Source organism: Arachis stenosperma, chromosome 6, assembly GCF_014773155.1.
Source record: "Arachis stenosperma cultivar V10309 chromosome 6, arast.V10309.gnm1.PFL2, whole genome shotgun sequence".
NCBI classification, from domain to species: Eukaryota; Viridiplantae; Streptophyta; class Magnoliopsida; order Fabales; family Fabaceae; genus Arachis; species Arachis stenosperma.
Window position 1 is genome coordinate 13,376,106 of NC_080382.1, and position 25,602 is coordinate 13,401,707.

General features: G+C 32.6%; 3 protein-coding genes and 1 non-coding gene across 6 annotated transcripts; 1 reads left to right on the forward strand and 3 right to left on the reverse strand.

Annotated features, from left to right (window-relative positions):
* Positions 1–1,131: 1,131 nt before the first annotated feature.
* LOC130935097 (uncharacterized protein At3g28850-like) lies at positions 1,132–3,542 on the reverse strand. The gene is made up of 2 exons (XM_057864667.1): positions 1,835–3,542; positions 1,132–1,327 (listed from the first exon to the last, which is right to left on the reverse strand). Exon 1 carries the CDS (start codon positions 3,209–3,211, stop codon positions 1,847–1,849), a length of 1,365 nt encoding a protein of 454 aa, XP_057720650.1. The 5' UTR covers positions 3,212–3,542; the 3' UTR covers positions 1,132–1,327; positions 1,835–1,846.
* Positions 3,543–6,319: 2,777 nt separating this feature from the next.
* LOC130938701 (small nucleolar RNA U3) lies at positions 6,320–6,540 on the forward strand. Its single transcript, XR_009069856.1, has one exon. It is a non-coding gene; the product is annotated as a small nucleolar RNA U3 (small nucleolar RNA).
* Positions 6,541–6,710: 170 nt separating this feature from the next.
* LOC130936539 (cystathionine beta-lyase, chloroplastic) lies at positions 6,711–15,497 on the reverse strand. 3 transcript variants are annotated; one of them, XM_057866627.1, is made up of 14 exons: positions 10,574–10,705; positions 10,398–10,470; positions 10,082–10,250; positions 9,893–10,005; positions 9,640–9,710; positions 9,440–9,531; positions 9,031–9,118; positions 8,780–8,891; positions 8,511–8,607; positions 8,207–8,288; positions 7,874–7,991; positions 7,536–7,643; positions 7,353–7,455; positions 6,711–7,116 (listed from the first exon to the last, which is right to left on the reverse strand). In XM_057866627.1, exons 3-14 carry the CDS (start codon positions 10,131–10,133, stop codon positions 6,941–6,943), a joined length of 1,212 nt encoding a protein of 403 aa, XP_057722610.1. In that variant the 5' UTR covers positions 10,134–10,250; positions 10,398–10,470; positions 10,574–10,705; the 3' UTR covers positions 6,711–6,940. The 3 variants fall into 3 exon arrangements, with proteins under 3 accessions (XP_057722610.1, XP_057722609.1, XP_057722608.1); XM_057866626.1 differs by lacking the exons at positions 10,398–10,470; positions 10,574–10,705 and adding an exon at positions 15,379–15,497; XM_057866625.1 differs by lacking the exon at positions 10,398–10,470 and having other exon boundaries at positions 10,574–10,783.
* Positions 15,498–16,394: 897 nt separating this feature from the next.
* Positions 16,395–24,327, reverse strand: LOC130932902 (condensin-1 complex subunit CAP-D2). Its single transcript, XM_057862358.1, has 17 exons — positions 24,157–24,327; positions 23,495–23,820; positions 23,201–23,361; positions 21,856–23,038; positions 21,519–21,710; positions 20,371–21,027; positions 20,079–20,255; positions 19,791–19,858; positions 19,476–19,698; positions 19,295–19,394; positions 19,049–19,164; positions 18,890–18,947; positions 18,091–18,242; positions 17,835–18,012; positions 17,359–17,529; positions 17,146–17,284; positions 16,395–16,709 (listed from the first exon to the last, which is right to left on the reverse strand). Exons 1-17 carry the CDS (start codon positions 24,290–24,292, stop codon positions 16,706–16,708), a joined length of 4,041 nt encoding a protein of 1,346 aa, XP_057718341.1. The 5' UTR covers positions 24,293–24,327; the 3' UTR covers positions 16,395–16,705.
* Between the last annotated feature and the right edge of the window lie 1,275 nt (positions 24,328–25,602).

Below are 25,602 nucleotides of genomic sequence, written 5' to 3' on the forward strand. Positions count from 1 at the left end.
CCACTATCTTCAGCATTTATTTTTTTCCCCTACTTTATCCTTTATACATGTTATTGCATTATTTATAGAATTCTTATTGTTTTTCTCTAAATGCACTCTTTATTTATTATTTAATATTTATATTTTTTATTAATTTTTTTATTTGACATTATACATTTCTATACTTATAATCTTTGTGTATTATATTTATTATTATCTTTTTATAATAAAATTTATTGATCCTATTTGGTAAAACAAATTAAACAGAAATAATTAATCATAAATAATAATTATAGTTACGTATTATAATGTACTTAAAAAGAGTACTAGAAGTCTTAAAAATATATTTCATAAAAAAACATAAAAGCGAAAACTATAAAAAAGAAAATTAAACATGTATAAAAAAATAACATCATAACTTAACGCCATGTCTTTTTACGTAATTATCTAGCAAAAACTGATTTAACTAATATTATCCAAATAATATTTATTTCGTCAAAATCAATTTTAGTAAAAAATTGCCAAACATAAATCATATTAACCGAAACTTACTTCTACCATAACTTAATTCTATAAAATCACTTTTATTCAAATTTCAGTTTGACTAACTACACCTCAAGCACACACTAAGAGCTTGTTTGAGTGAGCTTTCAATAAATGATTTTTTCCAATTTATCTTTTTTTAAAAGATCTTATAGAAAAGTTAAAGTAATTTTATGTTTCGATGTCTCATGTAAAAAAATCTTCTTATCTATCAATTATGTTTGGGTATAACAATATAAAAGTACTTTTCTGTTTATTTATTACATGAAAAACATTTTTTTCTGAAGAAAAAAGATCTTTTAAAAAAATATGTTATTTACAGCTTCTCAAAAGAGATTTTTTTAATTTTTTTTATACTTTTATTTTTACTATTAGAAATTTACCAAACACGCTAATTTAGTCCTAGGCGCATTTTTTTTCCTCTTCATTAATTTTGTTCCCGTGCATTTGGGTCATACACCCTTTTTTTTTTGGGTCAACGGTCATAATACACAGCCTTGCTTAATCTTGCAGTACACATTTGACGCATTCCACCCTTTCAAACATGATGGCCCCGCAGCCCACCCATATCCAAGGCCTCACATGGAGTCCATCCAACCACGGCCCATTCCTGTACATCCAGCCGCAGCTAATTCTTTCCAAACGGAGCCAATTCCCTTCCCCAGCAGGAGCTACTCGGCTACATGGAGGCGTCATGTTACACCGTTCCCCAAACATTCACATGCGGCTCCCCTTGGACACATGTCAGCACGAGATAATTGCAGGAGGAATATCTGTACGCTCACCTCTGTACCCTATAAATTCCCTTGTATATGATACAAACAAACATGATATGTGAAATCAAATAGGGAGACTAGTACAAATCTCCAATAGCATTTTTGTTATGTGTTTCACTGATTCATTTTAGTGTCTTGATAATTGCATATTATGCCATAAAAAGGTACATGGCAGCTTCAAACACTAGAAATTGGAAAACTAATTATCACATACATAACATATGAAAAATCTGGCATAACACAAATACCAAAAAAATAAAGCATGAAATTGAAAAATGAAATTATGCATTCATAGACCATAGTAATTGTCAAAATTTATCAGTGACAAATAGACTTAACACAAAAAAAAAAAGCCTCAAATTTATAAAATTGTGAATTTATAAGCACCAACCAGTACCTTCAGCTTATCAAACTCTTGAGTTAACATATGAGCTTTTACAAATTTATAACTTTATGTCTCAGATCTAGTTTATGAGCTTTAAGATTCAAATTATCTAAGCTATAGGAGTTTAATTCAACTCTCTGAGTTTGATTACCTTGGGCAGCAATCATGAGCAGCATCTTGAACATCTTATCAAGCCATTTTCATTACAATCTGGGCACCTTCTCAATCCTCCTTCTTTCTCCTCAAAAACCTTTCTGCTACCACTACAGTTAGGACATGGAACAAACCTTGCATCACCACAATTCTCACACACAAAACCAGGATCATGAACAGGGAAACCCCTCAAGAGCCTTGCCAAGTCTCCATTCTCATTCAGCTTCTTAAGATCCTCAGCATTCCCAACATGGTTCCCTCTTATGAAAACCTGTGGCAGTGTCACTGCTTTAACACCAAGAGCATCCTGAAGCTCCTTCCTATAAGATGAGTCCATTGAGATGTCTCTCTCATCAACAGCAACCCTGAAACCTCTTAGTATCATCCTCACTGAACAACAATCTTCAAAGGTCTTTCTGATCCCTCTCAAACTTGTGCAATAAACCACTATTCTGTCTTCAGTTCCAGGCAAATGGCACACACTGTTGCTATTATTATTAGCAAATGAAGTAGTAGTTGAAGAAGAAGAACAAGAAGAATACAAAGGACTAGACCCCATTGATCTGACACCATTATTATATAGATTATTGTTGTTGGTGATGATGATGTTGATGTTGGTGTTGCTACCTAGTTGTCTTGATGACAAAGCGCGCCTGTAACTCCAAGCAACACTTGGGTCCAGTTTTGCAAGCAAAGCTTCTTCAGACAAGTGCTGCCAAAGTGGCTTCTTTGAAGAAAGGTTTTCACTTTCCATGTTGAGTTTTTCTGATGAGGATGAGGCTTCTTTCAGTGACTCAAATGAATCTAGAAGCTTCTTCCTTGCAGAGCCGTCAAAGGCTGTGTACCTGCATGATGAACTTGTTTTGTGTGAGACACCATCACCAACAATGGAAGAAGTAGTAATGTGAAGGTGGGTAAGATCTTGTTCTTGTTCTTTTGCTTCTTCATCCAAGTCATGCATAAGTTCCCATGTGTTGATGACTGAATCTGGGGAGAGTGATGATTGTTCTTGCTCCTCAGTTTTTTGAGACTCATCAGCAGCATGTGATGGTGGTGAATCCTTCATAAAGTTGGAATCTTTTTGGTCAATGAGGAGAAGGGAGCCATAGGTGGTGGAAGTGAGGAACACAAGGTGGTGTGTGTCACCCTTTTTTGTTGGAGGGTGATGGACAAGAGGCATTTGGAGTGACATAGCTTTGGGAACCTTCGGTGAAGAATTGAAACAATTTGAAGCAGAAGAAGAAGAGGTAGAAGAAGAGGAAGAAGAAGAAGAAGAAGCGAGGGAAAGAGAAAGAGAAGAAGAAGGAGGAGGAGAAGGGTCCTCTGAGGTTGTGTTTGCAACTATGGTGGTGGTTCTTGATGCTGTGCAACCCATGATGAATGCAACAACAAAGTTTAGCAGAAAAATAAATAAACAAACTAAACTGATGAAATGAGAAATGGGTGTGGTGATTGTTGTTTTAGCTTACTTTCTCCTAAAAAAAGTTTTTTATTTTATTTTATTTTTATTTTTACCCTTCCTTTCTCTCTCCAAGCTTTTTGGGTTAGTTGTCTGATATGAATGTATTCTTTGTGTGAAATAGTTGTTGTAGATTTGTAGGGGTATTATGATGAAGATGCTTTTGGAGGCTTAGATGGAAAGTATGACATAGAAAGAAGGAATTTGTGTTTGAGAGAAAAAGGAGGTGGAAAGGAGCTTTCAATTCAAGTAGGTTGGAGAGGGAAGTTGATGAAATAATATCAATTCAATTGAGAGTTAGGAAAAAAAAGTTAAGTAAATAAATAAATAAAAATCAAGGTTAGGACCATTTTTTTTAAATTATTGGGAATTGACAAGGGACCATGTTTTCAAGACACTTGATCATTGGAAGATTCCTGTTCCTTTCCTAGGGTGAACTTAGTATTATTTTTGTAATAACATACTTAAGTCTAAAGTATTGTTATTGTTGTTGTTTATACTTGTTTCTGTGTCTTTTCTTTAGTAGTGTTAAGCTACACATTTTTTACAGTATTCCATGTTTAGAAGACTGTGCTTACTTCAATTTTAGTTTATCACTTTATCTTGAATCCACAGTCTTGTATTTTAATTTGTAAGCATTCATGCATTTAAATTTCTACTATTGGCATTAATTTGGATTTTTCATTTGGCCTAGTTATTAGTAACTTGTTAGATGCAACCACAAATAATATTTCTTTATGTCTTTGAATAAATGAAAGTATAACAGCAAAGCCATCTTCTTCAACTACCATGTGTAGTGTTACATTTTCATTCAATGCCAGAAAGACAAAAAGAACCAAATCAATCACAACATGAGAAAGGAATTACAAAATTGTGTTAGTCCACAAGCTGTTGTTTTTCATATTTATTAGCATCAATGTCATTTAGATGGTGAGTTTGAACTTCCTTGCTCTCAATTAAAGCATAATATATATAATATATAGAAAGCCAATAGTGCAGTCAGTTAGCACTTAGCAACTTCACCTTTTAAGCCAATATATCTTCACTTTACAACACAAGCATCCAAAAATACCACTTATGATTAATAGATTTCAAAAAACTACTTAAGCTTTAAGTTTGATGATGAGGTGATGAGTACCTTATTTTTAAACTTTGTTGAGTTCTGGCAATAATGGTGTGAATGAGAGAATTACTGGTATTTCATGTTTGATTAGATGAGATTAATAAAGAAGCCAAATAAGATTATGATGTGCTCATGTGAATCTTTTGTCTTCATTTATTTGTCATTGTCATGGTCCTTATAGTGGTACACTTAATTCTTAAGAATATTGTCATGTCTCTTTAAGTCTAATTAGCATGATAATCATCAACCAGTAAAATCTATCACCATCCAATTAATAATAGACATTAATGACATTACATGCCACATTATGTGAATGTTAGCAAGTTAAGCTCAGATAAAAACTGTTCAAAAGAATCACTCTAAATGAATAAATAGAGTGAAAGGGAAGGGTATAGGTGCCAATAATGTAGGGCAATTACAAACATAACAATGTGGGATGATAAGAAATGATCAAGGCAAAACTGCAAAATATGGAACAAGTTGCCATCGTTACTTTTCTACCCTTACAAACAGATTGAAACAGACATTTCATTAAAGAGTTAAGGACCACTAAGGATAGCCAACTCATAACTTTGTGACACCAAAAGCACAGGTCACAATTCCATTGTTCCTTTGTGGGTCTGAGCTACATGTTAAAGCTAAAGTATCTGTCTTATCATCTACTTTGTTGCTTTACTCATAACCCTTTTCAAATTTCAAAAGAAAAATTAAGAAAAAAATGGTAATAAAAGGTAGAAATCTTTTTTATGTTGTTCTCATCCTTTAGCATTTCAGGTTCACGTTTAACCTACAAAATTAAGCTTTCAAAATAAAATAAGGAGATTGAAAGTATCTTTGAATTTTCATTAGGTGAATAATAATCTGACTTGGATATCATGTGTTCATTGTATGCTTCTATTCTAAGGTAGAATTTCACTGCATAGATAATAGAATTCATCCAACTTAAGAAGACAATCTTATACTACCAAAAACAGAATATTTACCCCCAAAAAAAAAAAAAATTCATGGGGGTGATACAAAATTTAGTCTTTTTCATCAATCATCATAACTTGTCATTGCCAACATCCCTTTGGTTCTTGTACTTCAAAGGGGGCAATTGGTCAACCTTCAGTACCAATAATAGTAAACCTGCAATTGAGCCCAACAAGGATCATGTATTGCAGAGTTTTTGACTTGAGTAATTATATCTAAGACTAATAATGTTAGGCTGATTTGACAATTTTTCAGATAAAAGAGACACCCAATTCTGTCAGACAAATGCAGTGTTAAGGACTGAAGCAACTCCCAAATAGAACATTCTAGGAAGCTAAGTCAATGCAACACAGTGAAAATGCCTTGACAGATATAATGCTTAAGATCTTTGTAACCAATGCAATCGAAATAGAGGCACATAAACATATTATAAATTGACAAACTAGCAAACCCGAAATCAATGCAGCTCATCAAGCTCATTCAAATCAACACAATCTGGTTAATAGGACCTGTTCCAAATGTTATATTGTAAGACCATGTAATTTATTGAAACATAAGTCACTTTCACATGCCAGCAAAAAAATAAGATGGAAACCACTTACTATCTTTGAGGAATATTAGGGGGGGGGGGGGGGGGAAGGAATTTTAACTAGTATACAATCTTTCTCATGCTATTTACTCGATGATGCACCAAAAATACTCCCACCATTTTTTATAAAGCGTTACTATCTCTGTGCAGTAAATATGAGCTGCAACTGCAACTTATTCATTATTGGCATATGTATTGAGGAATCTTAAATCAATAAATACAATTCCAGAAAGAGAGAGAGTAACTGGTGAGGCTAACAAGGGAAGCGAAGTTAGTCTTACATCGCTTGTTCATAGCAAGACAAGAAAGTTTATATAAGCAAAGAGTGAGATAGAAGAGCACGACCTTACTTGAACAGGATCTGTTCTATAGGTTTGTACCTCTGTATCCTTGAGTTCTAAGGAGACAGGAACTGCAGTCTGGTTGATGAATCATGACCGTGTGATCAGAGCGTGATTAATGGTCCAGATTGAGTCCTCTTTGGAGGCTTCCATCTGTGGCAGTGGAGGATCGTACTCGCCGCAACTGTGGCGGGAAGGTCGCACGGTTGTCTGACAGACCCACACATACTTTTAATTTTATTCTTATTATTACAACCAATTCATTTATTTAAGAGTTTCATCACCAAATATCTTTATCTTACATCGACCAATTTGTAGGCTTTGGGATAAAGTTGCAGACTTAAAATTATATTGATACTTCAAATTTTAAATCATGGTTCATGATCAAAATAGAAAAAAGCTTTGGATACTTCAATTGCAGTAAGAGCCAAAAGAAGCTACAGTGCTGATAATAATATTTTTTTCCATATTTTACATAATAAAATACATTGAAGTTTCCTTGCAACCCTCAAGGCACCCCAATGTAGGATGAGCAACCCATGTTTCCAAAAACCTTTTTTTTTCCATTTTTGGAATTACAATCCAAGTAAAAGTAACTAAAACTGAATATTTAGAAGAAATTACACAGGGCCAGTTCTAAGGGCATTGTCTAGATCAGAAATGAGATCATTCACATCCTCAATCCCCACAGATATGCGCACTAGATCTTCGGTTAAGCCTCTTTCCACACGAACCGCCGATGGTATGCTTGCGTGCGACATGAAACACGGCAAACTGATGAGGGACTTCACACTTCCTGCCAACAAGAAGAATAACAGTCACAACTGTGAAACTGAATCATTTCTAGTAAGTTGCACTTGCATCATGGAGCTTCTCAGTAGGTGCAATGAACATAATAATGTTGAAACAGTACTATAAGACTAGGCATTGTTATCAATGTTCAAATTTTGAAATTCACAAAGAGATCTTATCTATTCTGCCAATCGAAAACTATGTTAATTTTTTAGAACCGTTGTGTGGAACGATCATTACCGAAACTGACAGTTATGCTGAAGTACTTGGTAGTTTCAACAATATGCTTTGAGAGTGCCAGGGAACCTGTTAAAAAGCTAAGCACAGATCCTGCACCTTTTGCCTGCAAGGAACCAGAGAATATATGATAATCAATTCCAGGCATAGCAACAACAATCTTTAATTTCAATATATATATGATACCTGCGAGTAGTGTAAATCGTGTCCAGGATGATCAGGCAGACCAGCATAGTTTACTTTCTTCACTAGAGGATGGGAGGCAAGGAACTCGGCAATCTTCTGAGCATTATCCTGCACATATCGACTCAAAGTTACAACATTGTTGTTAGGGGAAAAACATGTCACCAACCAAACCATCTTCACTCTGCATCACCATTATATATATATATATTAAGGAAAGCAGTAATGTCTTTGGTTACTGGTATTTTGGTTAATTGGGTGTTTAATTGACAAGATCTGACACGCATTAACAGATAAATAGTAGAAGCACTTCGAGTACAAAAACATGTTTCAAGAAGAACCTGTTGTTTCTCAACTCGCAGGGACATCGTCTTGATTCCTCGCATACAGAGCCAACAGTCAAATGGAGCCAAGCCTGAACCCTCTGCATTTTGCAAGAAATATAACTCTTTTCCCAACCTTAAGAGGTTTAATGAAAAGAGGTAAAGATTTTGGAAAGGATGAATAGTGAGTAATGTGATGGACTAACCAGTTAAATAATACTGCTACTGTAAGTTCAACAAATACTAACAAGTACAAATGCGAGAAAATAAGGGGGTAAAGAGGGAAAACATCAATATTTTCTCTTTTTTTTTTTAATTTAACATATTTAATATCTGAAAATCAGGAACCACCTTTCATCTTTCACAGCAAGCACACCAGCCATAATATCGCTATGTCCAGAAATAAATTTGGTAGCTGAGTGCATAACAATATCTGCAGGGGACAATAAAGAGTTAAAGCTTTTCATTTTATCTCATACAATATATATTTCTACTCAACAAAACTGGAGTAAATATTAGGGTAAGAATAGAGTATCAAGTGACCAAAACATAAAATACAAGAAAAGTGGGAGAATATGTTTATTGCCATTGCCTTTTAACGCTTATACCGGCAAATAATAGTAATAATAAAAAAAGTTAATAATAATGCTTATACCTGCTCCAAGTTCTAATGGCCGAGACAACACAGGTGACATTATACTATTATCCACCAACACCAGAGCACCATGTGCATGAGCCATCTCAGATATTTTCTGTAAATGAATTAAGAAAGGGTAAAAATATCATTATTGTAAGAAGAAACCACCAAAGAATATTCCATAGTCAAAGCCAAAATCATGATTCTAAAGGACTTCATAGCTGATAACAGCAAAAAACTTCAGGTAACAACACTAAAAATTCAGAATTTCACATTCAGCATCATACTCGAATATCAGTAATTTGTATTCGAGGATTGGTTGGGCTCTCAAGCCACACAAGCTTAGTCCGGGGTCCAATAGCAGATGCAACCTCATTAAGATCAGTTGTATTTACCCGTCTGCAAACGTAAGAATTCAACTACAATCAGTAATTGTTATTTTACTTTATGGAATAAACAAACTTGATTGGTTTGTTGCCATAATTAATTACTGGTTATGGAAAAAAATGAACAAGCATAACTGACAAATTAGACTAACTTGACCACAATGCCATGCTTTGGAGTTACTCGGGACAGCAACCTGTCTGTTCCACCATATAGATCATCTCCAGCAACAATTTCCTCACCTATATCAGCGCCAAATATCAGTAAATATAATTTTTGCATCAAAAAGGGGGAAAAAGAACAGTCCTCTGAGAATTCATGGCTTTCAGTCCCATAGTGCATTAATTGGTAAGTTTTCAAAATGAATCCAACAAACGAATAATCTAGGGAAAATACCAATAGTGATGACACTGCACTGCATGAGTGAATGCATGCAGAGACTCCAAACTCCAAAGCATGAAACTACTCATATTCTTAAAAACTCAGTGATGAATCTAACCTAAATTTCACAACTAAAAATGAAGAAAAACCAGATTATAGCACAATGAAGAAAGAAAAGGCACCAGCTTGAACAAGATGAGAAACAGCACTCAGAGCAGCCATTCCACTGGTGAAGCATAAGGCTCTATCCGCCTTATCAAGTTTCGCCAACAAACTGAGAACACAGCATGCAAGGTAAAACATGGTGAGAAAAGAAAACATTGATGCCGCAATATTGGCAGTTGCAATGGTAAACAAACAGAATTAACAGGACACAGTGAACCTTTCTAAAGCATCTCGAGTGGGATTTCCACTTCTGGTATAATCATAAGGACCATTTTCTATTGCATTAGGCTGCATGAATAGGAGTACCGGTCAATAAACATAATGAGATCAAGAGAAAACTACTCCCTCCATTCCAATTAGAACTCTTACTTTTCCAGTACATCGGAAAATCAATGTATCTAGACACATTTGTGTCCAAATACATTCAAAAGGTTCATGTCACAGTGTGTATAAAAAAATCAAAGCTTCACCTGCTTAAAAGTAGCAGTCTGATAGAGCGGATTACTGACTGCTCCAAAAGGATCAGACTTATTCTCGAAATTCATAACCAATGTTGAGATATTAGGCTCCAAAATTTCCTCTTCTGCAAACAGAAATTACTAGGATTTACACGAAAAACATAAAACAACATTTTATAAAGTCTGGTTTGCAGCACATACCAGCAAAACAATCCACTGCATCATTCACCAAAGATGATGTGGTCCCATCCATCACTTTATCAACCAAGCAATTCAGCTTGAAACCCTTTGCAAAGATCACTCTCTTTCTGCCGAAATTTGCTGAATTCTCAAAAGCCAAGCAGGCCCAACTGTTTGAAGCAGTTGTTCTCTGTAACAGATCACAACAATGACAGAATGAGAAGCATGATTCAAAATGGATTATCATCATTGAAAAGAAAAATTCGAAGCTTCTGATTGAAATAAAAATGGTCACGGAATCAAGTTTCCCAATATCATGGGGTGAGAAAATTCTCACTTCTCAAAGCCTCAAGACCACATTTTTGCGCAGCTCAGCCATGTATCAGAGCCATACACTGCACCCCATTTTGCTGAACGAATATAAAGAGTGAAAGAATGTTTCTTTTTCAGGAAACAAACAGAAAATAAGGCAAAATGAGAATATGGTACCAAGAAAGGACAAGGGTTTTTTACCTGATGGTGGTGATGAAGGACAAGGGAGTGAAGGAAGGGTCTGAGAGAGATGGATGAAGAAACCATGATGGAAAGTTGGAATCTTTTGAAGCGTTTGATTCGGAGTTGGATTATACTAAAATTAATGTTGTCTGCGGCATTACTCAACCAGCAGTGCCGCCTCTTATAAAGACAAGAACTTTATATAGTTCGTTACTTAGTTATATACTCAAACATGAAAAGCAATACTAAAAAAAGAAATTAAAAAAAAAAGAAAGAAGAAGACACAATGAGAACAGAGAGTTCACAGCATCTGTTTGATTTGTAGTTTTATTTTTAAATTTTATGGAAAAAGTTAAATAAAATTTTTGTTTTTGCATTTTTTTTCATAAGATTCTAAAATAAAAGTAAAAAATAAAAACGCATAACAAAAATATTCTTAATAGTTAATTACGAAAGAGAAAGAATAACCAAATTACAATATATTGATGAGTTCATTTTTTAATTGCTGGTATAGCTTTGTTAATTTATTAGTGTTAAATCTGTGGGGTACACGGACTTTTATTTAAATTTGACATATTAAATTAAAAATAATATTTTATAATTATAAATTTTTTTAGTTTAGTATAACACGATTATCATTATTATATAATAAACGTACTGAATATGTTGTTTTATCTTTATTCAAAGTAAAAAGTAAATAGAAGAGTTTGAAGACTATAATATTCTTGAACTATAAGGAGAGAGACATGAAAAAAATAAGAACATATATAACTGTAATAATAGCATGTCAATTTTACACTAAATTTTATCAAAAGGCTAATAAAAATTTATCGACAACCTAGTATCTTACTAACTTCATTAGAAAAGCAATTGTCATATGATGTTGTGCTCCTTGATATACATTTCATCTCAAATCTGAAAACAGAGTTATAGATAAATTAGTTATATCTACAGTAAATATTTATAAAAAAGTGTAAATCATAACATGCTATTGAAATGAAAATAATATTATTCTTACCTAAATATTATTAAAAACTTCTTTCAACATGACATTTATTGTTAATGACTTTGAATTGCCGTTTTCGTCTAGAATTAAAAATCTGAGGTCACTGCAACTCTTAACTCTTGACAAAGTAACATAAAATTGTCCATGGGTGAACAATGATTTTGGCAAGTAAAGTCTTACATGTGATAATGATTGACCATGACTCTTGTTAATGGTCATTGCAAAGCATACTGTTAATGGAAATTGTCTCCGTTGAAACTTAAATGGCAATCCTGAATCTGAAGGGATCAAGTTCATTCTTGGAATGTACACTTTATCTCTAATATTTCTACCAGTTACTACCGTCGCTCTAATTACGTTGCTGCCAAGTCCGTTAATTATTAATCTTGTCCCGTTGCATAAACCTGAAGTCTGGTCTATGTTTCGCAGTAGCATTACAGCGACTCCTGACTTCAAAGTCAACTTGTGATTGGATAGTCCCGAACTTTTGATGTTATTTAGGAACTCTGGTGTGAACTACTCTTGTTGTACATCTTCATTCTCATCAGCTTGACATGTTGTGTCAGAACTCAAATACTCCTTTTCCATTCCTGGAAAGATTGTCAAGACAAAATCGTTTACCTTCTCGACACTTTCAAGCGTGGGTTCAAGAATTGCCCTACTCTAAAAATACCTGTAATCTAACATGTTTTGCAACAAATTTAGATATGCAAAGTCTACCAAATGAGAGAGAGGGCCATCAGTAGTTGTAATCAATAGATTATCTAGAATTTTAATTTCTGATTCATTATCAACAACAGAACCAATATTTTCATTTCTAACATCAAGTATACAATTAGCTAATCTCTTCATTTCACCTTTATCTTGATACATTAGAAGTTTCATGATTAAGAATATAAGAATTAGTATTAGAATTTCAAATTTCAAATTTTTAAATAAAGTTTTCTAATTTGCTAGTGCATATTTTAAATTTTTAAATAAAATTTTTTAATTAAATGTTCGTTGTTCATTAGGAATATAGGAATTTGTTAATTTAAAAATAATTTTTATTAGTTTTGTCATAAATAGTATCAATCCTATTATTTGTCGACAAAAATAAATAAAATTAAATACAATCTAAAAATTAATAACCTTATATATTACGTAAATTTAGAAAAAATATTTAAAAAGAGAGAAAAAATGATTGTACTTCTATTGTGGAGAAACAATCTAAAAGATAACCATGTAAATTGAGTAAAGAGAAAATTTATAAATGTGGCAAGTAAAAAAATTTAAATTTAAAAATCGAAACGATTAAGGAGTCATTTAATTATGAATTAGTATTAGAATTTTAAATTTTAAAATTTTAAATAGAGTTTCCTAATTAACTAGTACAAATTTTAAAATTTTAAATAGAATTTCCTAAATTAATTCAATTTTATCGAAATAACATTAGAAACAGAATTCAGTATAGAAGAATGTCAAATTAAAATTTTCTTTTAAATAGTATAAATAACCTCACATTTTAATAAAACTAATAATTCTATTTATTTTAATATAATCTTTTATAATTAGCAATAGCTTATAAATTATATAAAGTTTTAAAAAATATTCTCAAACCCAATTGCTTTCTTTAAAATAAAAAAAAAAATTATTTAAATTTAAATTTAAAATTTTAGACATAATACTTTAATTAAAAATTATAATAAGATTTTTTTTAAATAAGTACACATTAAAAATTAATAATTAACTTAATTGTATCAACAATAATTCATATGAAAAATTTATAACTTTATGATATTAAATACTAAATTAGAAATTAACAGAATATTAATGATGTGAATCGAATTAAAAATAAAATCAGAAGTAATAACCAAATAACTTCAATTTATATTTAAAAAAATTTTAAATTTCAAACATAAAAATCGAAAAGAACCAAAAGAAAAATAACAACTCAAGAAAAGATAATGTTTCTACCAAAACAAATATATGATTGGCATTATTCTATTAGATAGACTCTAAAAGAGATTCCAAAACATGTGCATTCAAATTCTCAAGTTTCATTCTTAATTTTGATCTTCTTGCAAGTTGAAGTATCTCCTTACATCTTCGAATCTTCTGACTCCGAGGATAGTCGCTTGGTTGGTGTAAATAGCATTTTCCAACACTTCTTCGGATTCATCATTGTCCGCAACTTCATTGGAGAATTCAAGCAACAAATTCTGTACAAAATACTACGTTAAATTAAAGACTTCCTTCTCACATTTGATTTTATCTCAATAATATTTTTTTAATAAAATAAAGATCTAGCTTTGAGAAAACAAACAAACAAAAAATTTATTTTTTGAATAAATACCTTAGCACCTTCTACTTTCTCCCCTTGAATGATTGAAGATGCCTTTGTTGTTAGAAGCAAACTACTGGTATAGTCAACATCCTAAAATTATAATTAGTTATTAATTATTATTTATAAATTAGATACTACTAATGACCAAGGAAGAGAAAAATAAACTGATTTTTAATAAAAAGTACACTTATAACTGTACTCGCAATTTGAATAAGGTGAGCCTTTTTGAATTTATTTATGAGATCTACATTATCAGTCATCTTCTTAACTTTATAAGAATGTGAAATGTGAATTATTAGATATTTGAACTTCAACAGTGAAGAGGAATGTCTTATCAATTAGGTTGAGTAAAAATGTAGGTGTATCCGATAGATCTCCTTTTTACAGAGTATTACATAATATATTAATAATAAATAATATAAAAATTACCATTAAAAATATTTTCACTAATGTTTTTAGAAATAAATATTGGGTAGAACTTACCAATAGGAGTGGATCAAGTATCTCTACACAGCTCTTTTTCAAAACTTGTTTTGCCTCCTTGTCAAAGACTACGAAACATGCATAGTCAGAGTCATCAATGACATCAAGCTTTATTCGATACTTGCTTAATAAAAAAAATAGTATAAAAAAAGGTTAAACATAAACTTATTCAATATCTAATCCATTGTGATTAGACTTTAAATTAAAAAAATAAATAAATAACCTTGGAGTTATGGATAAAAAGAGACAACCACAACTTGAACATTTGAAAGTTTTATAAAAGTATATGTGGGCTGTTGTATTCACATTGGTCGTACCACCAGTCTGGAGTATCTATAATGAGTTATAGTAGCCAAGACAACACAAACAACATTCTGAAAAAAAAAATTAATAATTTAAATTCCTTGAATTTGGTGAGTTTTTAAATCTAAAAGATATATCAAAATAAATAAGATGAATAAACAAAAATAATCAATGTACAACAAATTTAAATTAATTTTTTCCTCAACTTTTTTATAGAAAAGAAAATTACCGTATCTAATTCTTTTAAATGCTCAATGATTTTGTCTTGATAAATTTTTAACAATGCAGCCTCATTTGGAATTAGGCCGATATTACTCTAAGTTTTTTAAATCTTACAAAGCTAGATAAATAAAGCGAAAAAAATTACGTTAGATAACACACATAATTAATATTAAACTAAAGAATTAAAAAATATATATATACCTACCAATTTTTAAATTGGATGACATTTGCTTCTTCAAGATTGAATGTGTCATACATGAAATTCTGTAAAACAATTTTTTCTAAAAAATTTAATTTAATTTAATTTAATTTAAGCCTCAAGACCACATTTTTGCGCAGCTCAGCCATGTATCAGAGCCATACACTGCACCCCATTTTGCTGAATGAATATAAAGGGTGAAAGAATGTTTCTTTTTTCAGGAAACAAACAGAAAATAAGGCAAAATGAGAATATGGTACTAAGAAAGGACAAGGGTTTTTTACCTGATGGTGGTGATGAAGGACAATGGAGTGAAGGAAGGGTCTGAGAGAGATGGATGAAGAAATCATGATGGAAAGTTGGAATCTTTTGAAGCGTTTGATTCGGAGTTGGATTATACTAAAATTAATGTTGTCTGCTGCATTACTCAACCAGCAGTGCCGCCTCTTATAAAGACAAGAACTTTATATAGTTAGTTACTTAGTTATATACTCAAAAATGAAAAGCAATACTAAAAAAAGAAATTAAAAAAAAAAAAGAAAGAAGAAGACACAATGAGATGTTGAGAACAGAGAGTTCAGCTTCTGTTTCATTTGTAGTTTTATTTTTAAATTTTATGGAAAAAGTTAAATAAAATTTTTGTTTTTAGTTTTTTACATATTTTTTTCATAAGATTCTAAAATAAAAACACATAACAAAAATATTCTTAATAGTTAATTACGAAAGAGACAGAATAACCAAATTACAGTATATTGATGAGTTCATTTTTTAATTGCTGGTATAGCTTTGTTAGTTTATGAAACTTACTTCCCTCTATTAAAACTTAAAGTTAACCTCTCTTTGACATCATTTAAAAAAATTATCAGATCACTTTCAATAATGAAAATCCAAAATCCGCATCTAAAGTTTTCCTTAGTTCATAATTACTATTATTTTTTCATATATTCATTATGCCATTCACTTTCTACCACTTCATCATTCCACCTCAAATTTTAAGTGTTTAGAAGTATAAAGCAAAATATATTTTTTAATTTTTTTTTCTTTCAAATGATGTTGTCAAATTTAACTTTTTATATCTTTTATCACATTTTTTTCTCACTTAAAAATATATAATGAGATATCACAATTTACAACATGAATTAAAAAAAAAATTAAAAAGATTTATTCTCGTATAAAGCAATCCATTGACTTTAGCAAAAACCAAAAAATAAAAAGTTGGATTTAAATTTGGGTAACTTCAACTCTTCAAGCAAGATAAATTTATTAGAATTTTGTACTTTTTTTCCTTAGTACTTCAAATTATTGAAACACAACCAAATTAATTAATAAAATTTAACTATAATTACAAAATCCAAATACTAATACATCTAGGAATTACATTAGTTGGTCTTCCAAGAGGTAAAGTGCATTGGGATACAAATTCCAAGCTTGACAATAATACAAGCCAATCTCAGCTGCAACTTGGTCTTTCCTCTGTACCCCTTCTTTCCACTGTTCAACACTTCATTTGCTACTATTTACTATAACACAGTAATATATGTATTTCCACTAACAAGTAACAACTAATAAAATCACATACAAATTGACTTTATCACTCAAGCTGAACCCCTTCTACCTGCATTAAGGTACAAAAATGAATCATAACAGATTTATGTATTCAAAAACTGGTTCATTTACACATATTTGCATGATCTAAAAACCAAGCAGACAAATATTAAACAGCATTATGCAGAGCTATTGATAACATTAAGCATGTCAGTAAAATCTTGCCCCCATGTGATTAGTATAATCCTAGTAATGATAACCATATTGTATTGAATGGTAAAAATCATGGTATTGGAATAATATATCAAGATGCTGAGAGCAATATCACTCAAGAAATTCAGCCACAAAGAGTTGTTTCACTTCTCTTTTCTTTCTCGATTCAAATGTATTGATATTTGTCCTCCTTACAGAACAAGGCCAAGGTGCAAAGCTATACTGTTAGCATATACTTTTACTAACATAGATACAAGCCAAAGGTATAAAAATTGTATGCAGAGAATGCATACCTCCTTGATTGGGTATTGCGCCTAGTTTTGGTCACAGAGATATCACCATTTCCATCTTTCATGATGTTTTTCTTAGTTCTGGACATATTCCCATTGTTGTCCTTTATGCTGCTTTTCTTAGTTCTGGACTGGGAAAATCCTATAATTTACAGCATCTAGTTAGTTGTATTTCTCAAATCAGACAGATTCACCAAAACTTGTGTATACACTAACCTTTAGTTTTAACCACAGATGAGACCTCGGCATCATCTTGATCTGATTCTATCAGCTCGCTCGAGGCACCTGAATGATCTTCTGACCTAACAGGTCTCCCTTTTGATTTATCATTTGAAGGCGAAGCAGTCATTTTGGTGCCTGGATCAATAACTTCCCCATCTGTTTCATCTGCACATACAACATTGTCATCAGACTTGTGCTTTTCTGACAAACAAAATTCTTTATTAAAATATGCAGATATTCTTGAAAATGCAGGAAGTGCCACATAAATCACAAGGCAAAATAGAAGTTTCATATTACAAAACTTTGCTCTAATCAGTCATGTAATCATGCCAACCGAAACTGAACAAAAACATAAAATGAATTCATTGATCAGCAACGATTACCATGACTGCTAATGCAGTGAAATTAGAAAGACGCTATATAATACTATAATAGATAGATCGGAAAATTTGAAGTTGAACAAATGTTACCTGGTTCTTCTGATGTTGTAGCTACAGCAAAACCTTCCCTGCTGCTAATTTTCTGCTGATGAATTCTGGCATTTCTAGTGGTAACTTCTTGCTCCTTTCTTTCCATGTGAAACTTATTCAGCTTATCCTCAAACTCCTCAATGCAAGATTTGAGTTCAGGTTTTGTAAACTTCTTCCCCTGATCTCAATTTAAAGCAGACAGGATTCAACTTCAGCCATTTTCACTTAACCAAGGGCAACGGAAAAACATGATTACCTTGTTTAAGATGCTCCTGAAATGATCCATAACAGAATCCTCTGACAAGGCATGCTCATATGTCTTAAATAACTCTATGAGTTTTTTCATCCCTTTTTCAGTAAATGCTAGCTGAGAGAGACAATAGGATATGTGTTCCCATTGTCTGACGTCTGCAGAAAAGTAAGAAGCAAGAATTAATTTATAAATGAGAGGGGAGGGGAAAAAACATTTGGAAATTGGAACTGAGCAGCAAAAGTGTAAAGCCATAAACAAACCCATCCATTTTACAAATAATAGAGTTTTTTATACTTCACAAGATATGCAGTACATATCACTCGAGAAAGGAAGAAGCTAATAATCTAATAAGTCTACATTCAGATTCTCATTATATATTCAATAGAAGGTGATTACTTCTATGAAGATATCTTCATGTGGAAATGATATTGTGAACTGTTAGATGGTTTGACATGGTTGACTGAACCATCTAATGGTTCGCAATATCATCTTCACATGAAGACATCTTCATGAAAGTAGCCACCCTAATAGAAAATGAGGTTCAGTTTGTTTGGCGAAGTTAATGGCTGTACCAACTTCAAATGCATTAGAATTCCAACATGGTGGGAGATAGAGGGAAAAATATGGTTGTTCATAAGAACAATTGCTCTTTATCAGAAAATCATCCTGAAGGGATGCTATGTAAAAGAATACAAAAGTTCAAAGCATTTGTGTTAACATGTGAAACTTTTCATTGTTTGATTATGACAAGCTACACCTAGGATGGTTTCTATATGTATTTTAAGGGGGGAAAAAAGGATACCTGCAACACCATTAAACCTATTACATAGCTTTTCAACAAGGGCTTCCATTTGTCGATCCTGGAGTGATGAATTTTAGAAGAAAAGACGTTAGGCTGAAACCACGGGAAAAAATAAATATTTAAAAAAAAATTGAAGTTTCAACACTAGATGAGATGTACCTTCTTGATGGAAGTTATCAAATATTGCATGATATTGCAAAAAGAATCCTTGGTCAGATTCTGATTGGACAATTTGCTAAGTATATCTGGAAGTAAATTATATACTGGATTGCTTCCTGTTATCACAAGTGGAATACAAAGTTGTAAACTTTTCCATTTAAGAAATATTGCACATAAAAATACAAACGTTGATGCAAATACAGGAAGACTAAACAAATAAAAGATAATTTTAAATGAGGTAAAAACCTTTCTTAGACAGTTCATTGAAAAAGAGCTTTGCCAGGCTTGAAATCCTCTCATCATCATCTTCTAATCTCACAGCCATTTCATTGATGTAACCTTTCACCTGAAAAAAAAAATGGGCTTCCTTAACATAAATGTGTAAACCATTGGAAGATTAAAAGACTGCAGTTATGCAAACATCTACCTTCATCATGTCATTTAGTATAAGATGTGAAAGCACCAGAACAGCATTCTTCCTGACAGATACAGAAGGATCCCGTAAGCGGGCATACATCATCTCTGTCCATGGTTCTAACAGATTTGGAAACCGAACTGCTAAATCTCCTAATGCAATAGTACAATTAGATCGAACAATTTCAGACTGCGAGCTCTCCACAACTGTGAAGAGGAGTTGGAGATTTGCATTACTGAAAATAAAACACATAATACTACAGTCAATTCATTGTAAGGGATATCTAAGTGGGGGGAAAGATAAGGAATGATTTAACAAAAATCTCACCAGAAATCTGCATCTATAATCATCATTCTACACAATGCCAGCATAGCTGATGCCTGTAATTCTGGATACTGAATATATAGGAAAAGCAAATTTGTTAGACAATTATTCAGGAAAAATTAGAAAAAAATTATGAAGAAAAGAAAAATAGTTTTCTGCTTTATAATGTATAAAAACTCTAGAGAACACACATCTCTACATTTCAGTAAGAAAAGCTGAATGCATATCTACGCATTCATAAAATAGAATGCGAAATGCAAGACACTTAGAGCTGAATATCAGGCTAATCACCTTCTGCATTAGCCCAAAATTTCTACAGAGCTTTGACAAAAATGTTGCACACACTCCAATCAAATTCTTTTCATTTGAGCCACCTGATATTATTTCTTTCTCTGCTTTCTCGAACAAGGCATCAAGAGCAGCATCCTCAGAGGCAGTAAATCCTAGTTCCGCATTTATATCATTATCCTGCAGCAATTAGAGCATGACTTTAGTAAGGAATTGACAGGAAAATGCTATGTACAAGATAAATAGTTAAAGCTGTCAAGATTCGCATAAAATTTCTCAGAAAGATCAATTATACCTTCTGCGAACCAGTCGATGTGCCATTATTGACTATTGTCTCATTCTCAGAGTCCTTTCTCCCATTCATTCTCTTCTGCTTCTGGATTTTACGGGCACAAGATTCAATATACACTAGTTGATTCATGGCTGTATGGCTTATGACAAATAAACATCTTTCAAGTTTTGCTACTTGAACTGTGGTGAGTATGCCAGTATTACTAATCTCAGTATCACTCTGCACATCACTCCCACAATCGTTGAATACAGAACTAACAGATTTTTTAACAAAATTAGCCGCCATTGTTTCCGGGGTTGGATGGATTGAATATATAGCAGCTATTGCTTTGTCAGCAGCAGCATACCAAATGTTACTTGGAAGCCAATAACCAGTGATTAAACTTTCTAGAATACCAAATATCCGAGCATGATTAGAGACCAACAGCTTTTTCTTGTCATCATCAGACAATCTCTGGATAGAAAGACATGCTGTCCGAGCAAGCAAAGGATCAACTTTAGCCCAACGACCAAACCCAATATCAATTATGTCCACCAAATGTGAGCTCAATACAACATCTGATTTCATTGCAACCATGCAAAGGACAGATAGAGCGCCTCGACTTTGCTCTGCAGTGGTCCCATCAACATTGAAGCAAAAGAAATCCCAGAGAGCTGATATCTAAATTGGCAAAGAAATGATGAGAAAATCAAATTATTGATGAAAACAAAACAAACAAAAAAATGTTAATTCAACACAAGTCATAGCTAAATTTGATAACATGGATAAAAAAATTAACAAATAAAACGTAAAGCCTTCTTTCTATGTAAGTTTAAAAATTATGAAATGCTTATAAAATCTGTAGAGAGTAAAAAAATTATAGTATATATAGATATTGACATCACAACATTTTATCCAAAAATAAATGTTGAAATAACTGCAATATGATATTTTTAATCAGTTATATTTGAACAAATCAAGTCCAGATATTTTGTTGCCTCATCACAAAACCCCAGAAAGATATTTCAAAACATACAATTTGTCAACCTATAACATTAACCTTGTTTCCTTAAGGCTGAGCCAAGTCATATTTCTAGAGTATAAAACATACAGCAGAAGTCAAATCAAATAATGTAAAACAGCAAAATATCCAACAATGATAACGAACATACAGTGTTCAAAGATATATCACCCTTAGAGACCAGGGCCCCAACTATACACTCAAGAGCTGCTAGATCTCCGATATTGGAATCAATAGCAAGATTAAAGAGGTTCTTGGCAGTTTCTACAGGGTTCTTCCTGATATATATTGTTTGGAAAGCATTCTCCACAGCTTCATAGATGGATTTGTCTTGAGAAAATACCTGAAACAAAAATCACGAGAAAATTAGTGTTGGGCAAATAAAAAATTACATAGAACATGAGTAGATTGACCAAAAACATGGAAGAAAGAATTGTCCAGATCTTGCATACTCCTATATTTTCAGGTTCGAAAGATTATGGGCTAACCAGTGGCAACATTTTTCGAAGGCATTCCTCTGATCCATCAATTTGAAACTGTTTGCACCTCATCAACAAGAGAATTGTGTTCTCAACATCAGTAGCAGAAGAAGAAGCCATCAGTTGGACTAATGTTGGCATTATAGCACCTATGCATTTAGAGAAACTTAGTCCAGCCTCAAGCGACGCAACCAAGGCCCTCGTCTGCTCCAAGCTCCCAACATCTGGAAGATTACTGTCCTGCAGGGTCTCTTCTTTCTGGGACATGCAAGTATCAGTTAAACTATCTTGATATTCCGTTGCAACAGCTTCAGAATTTAAATTGTCCAATTCACCATCACCATTGCATTTAACATCCTCAGCTGATAAATCACCAGGTACATCTTCTGTAGGCATGTCTGGTTCAAGCTCTTTTATCTTCTTCTTATACTGTTCTAAGGTTGCTTCAAATGAAGATATTCGAAGCTGTGGACCAAAAGGGTTGTGTTGCAGCATATTGATTAGTAGATTTAAAGCAGATTTTCTGACAATTGCGCTCTTGTCCTCCAATCTTCCAGCAGCAACTTCTGCAACTTCATTCCACAGACCAATTGAAATAGAATGTTCTTCACATAATTCTGACCACACCTGAAGAACTCGGCTTCTTGTATAAGCTGAAACATCTCTACAACGTTCAAGCAAAATTTCCAACATGGCCTGCTTAGTACGCAGATGAATGGATCTAGAGCTCACATCACCTTCAACATTCTTGAATGCCTTCATTATTAGCTTCCCTAGCACACTAACCAGGGCATTTCTGATCTTATAGGATTCCCCACCAAAGTGAGGAACAAGAATGCCAATGTTAGTGGAAACCAATTTTGGAAGTCGGTCAGCAAGCTCTACAAGAAAGTGCCCAACATTCTCTGCCCCAACAGTATCCTTTACATAATCTTTCGGATTAGTCCTTCCAATATCTCTGATAAGAGAGGTGGCCAGGGTTGCATCTCCATACTTCTTCTCCGCACCAGCAATTGCATCAGCAATGTGCGTGACAACAAAATCAAATTTGTGAATCATATGAATGATGGATGCACACGACTGTTCCACATAATGGTACTTCGTGGAACAAGATCCAACCATGGAACAGAGAGCATCTTTTACATCAGAGTCTTTTAAGAGTGCCGCATTCTCAAACAAAGAGAATACATTCCTATGATAAATAAATGTCAAATGAGATATTTTCTGCCTAAAGATTGTCTACAAGAAGAACAAAAAGTATTTTCAACCTAAACACCCTCTACAAAAGAGGATAGGTGTACATCTATAGTACACAACTACCAAAGTACCAAACCAGAAAGGAAAGATGACTTACTTGGAAATAAAAGAAAGAAAACTTTCATCAGGGTCCGACGAACCAAAAATCATTTCAAGGTTGATCTCCAACGAGTTAGCAATAAGACCAAGTATTCTACCCCTTTGTACCTCCCAATCCCATGAATTCACAACATGTTTCTTCTTGGCACCTGTTCCCACCTGAACTGACTCAAAAAAGCTTCAATCAACACTCGCTCGAAAACAAAAATTAAAGAGATAAAAAAAACACCATCAAATTAATGCATCACTCATAGTTCACCCAAAAGATGTATAGAAAAAGCAAAGCAATAACCTTGGAGCTGTTCCCGGAACTGCTTTTGTTTGACTCTTCAGCAAGAACAATGTTGAAAAGGAAGAACATATATATTTTGAAAGCATTACGATGAGAAGCAAGGCGATCCAGCACTGGAATTTCATCTTCGTGGCCTTGAGAAGCCCTTGAGAGGGAATCAACATTGGGGAGAAGCACACTGAAATTTGAGCGTAGAGTTTCCACGAGATTGAATTTACAAGATGGGGGAAGACTAGCATAGTCTCGAATCAGCGAGTAGACACGATCAAAAACATCCTGGTCTTCCACGCAGAAAAGTTCCCTGTCGGAGAGATCAAACGACACACCTGTTCGCAAGCACACACGCAAAATTACATAAACAGGATCTTTGATAATTCTTCATCAATCAGTGATATCTCTTCCCCAAATTGCATATTTGCAACAGCAAAAGCACGTTCGAACAATGAAACCTATCTTTCTAGTAAAAGCTTCGTCAATTTGAACAATTCAAGCATAGCAAAAAATTATAGAGGTCTTGAATTATACACAGTTAATTGAAAAAAAAATGGGGAAGAATGAAACTTGTAGCTTCAAATCTCTAAGAAAAGCTTCATCAAGTTGAGAATTCAAGTATAACACCAAAAATGAAAGGAAATAGTGATGGGGAGTGTGAAAGGTGATACCTTTGACGAACTCTTCAAGTTGGGAGGAGCGAATAGAAGCGATTTGGTGAGGGTTCTGAGCGTAGAGACGGTTGGAATCTTGGGGCTCTTGCTCGAGCTCTGAGAGAGAGCGAGGGAACACGAAGTAAGGAGCCATTGAAGAAGAAGAAGAAGAAAGAAGTGAAGCGTGTATAAATGAAGTGTTGAGTTTTGTTCTGAAACCCTGAAATTTGAAAATGGAAGTGAAGCGTTCAAAAGCGGGAATACCTTGAAACATGATGTAACATTATTTTTAGCCATCCAGATTTAACACAAAGTGAGGTGCTAATATTTTTGAAAATCAGAGACATCTCTAAATTTCTTTTACCAAACCAAATCTAAGATATATATTAATACGTATTTCAAATATTTGTAACAAAAAAATTTAAACATTATTTAATAGTTATTAATTTATACTTTTAAATATAATATTTAATTTTATGTATTCTAATTTTATTTATTTATTTAGTATATTAAATCTTATGTTTGTGAATTTAAAATTTTTTATTTTAATCTAAAAAACTGTAAAATATCTAAATTTTTTTATAATTAAATTCAACTAAATTAAATCAAACCTAATAAAAATCAGTGTCATTAGTGGAGCGTAAATACACGCTCTAACTACATAAATATTTTTATGTTTTTCTCTTTTACATTCTTCTTCTACTTTGCATTTTTTTTTCGCATTTTTTTCTTCTTTTTTCGTCTTTTTCTTCCTTCTTTTTCACATTTCTTCTTTTTTATTTTATTGCTTTTAAGAGAATACATCAAGAAAAATTTTGAAAAAATAAAATAAGAAGAAGATAATGAAAAAAAAAAGATGAAAAAGAAGAAGAAAATGAAGTAGAAAATGAGGAGAATAAATTCAAGTAAAACGAAATCAAATAAATCTAAATTAAAATAAAAAATGAACTGAAATTTCTTAAGGAATAAAAAAGTTGGTCAATACTTAACACTTAACAGCAGTATCAAGTGAATTTTAATTAATTCACAAATAAACCGAAATTAGTTCAGATTTGAACAAAAACTAACTAAACAACTATACATGAACAAGTTCAGCGAATTCAAATGAGACGAAACCAAATGAACCTAAATAAAACTAAAAAATGAATCAAAATTTCTTAACGAATAAAAAATTTGGTCAATATTTAACAACAGCATCAAGTGAACCTCAGTTAATTCCCAAATAAATAGAAATTAGTTTAGATTTGAACAAGTAGTAAAAAAACTCAATCATCAATAAAAACACATTAAATTTATTTCTGGATCTAAATGAACCTCAAATAAAATAAGAAATGAACCGAAATTATTTAATAATGGCACCAGAAAAAATCATAATCAATAAAAATGTTAGCAAATTATTGGCGTTATTGGTAATGACAATAACAAAAGAGAAATATAACGAAGAAGAAGTCACGGCAGTGAACG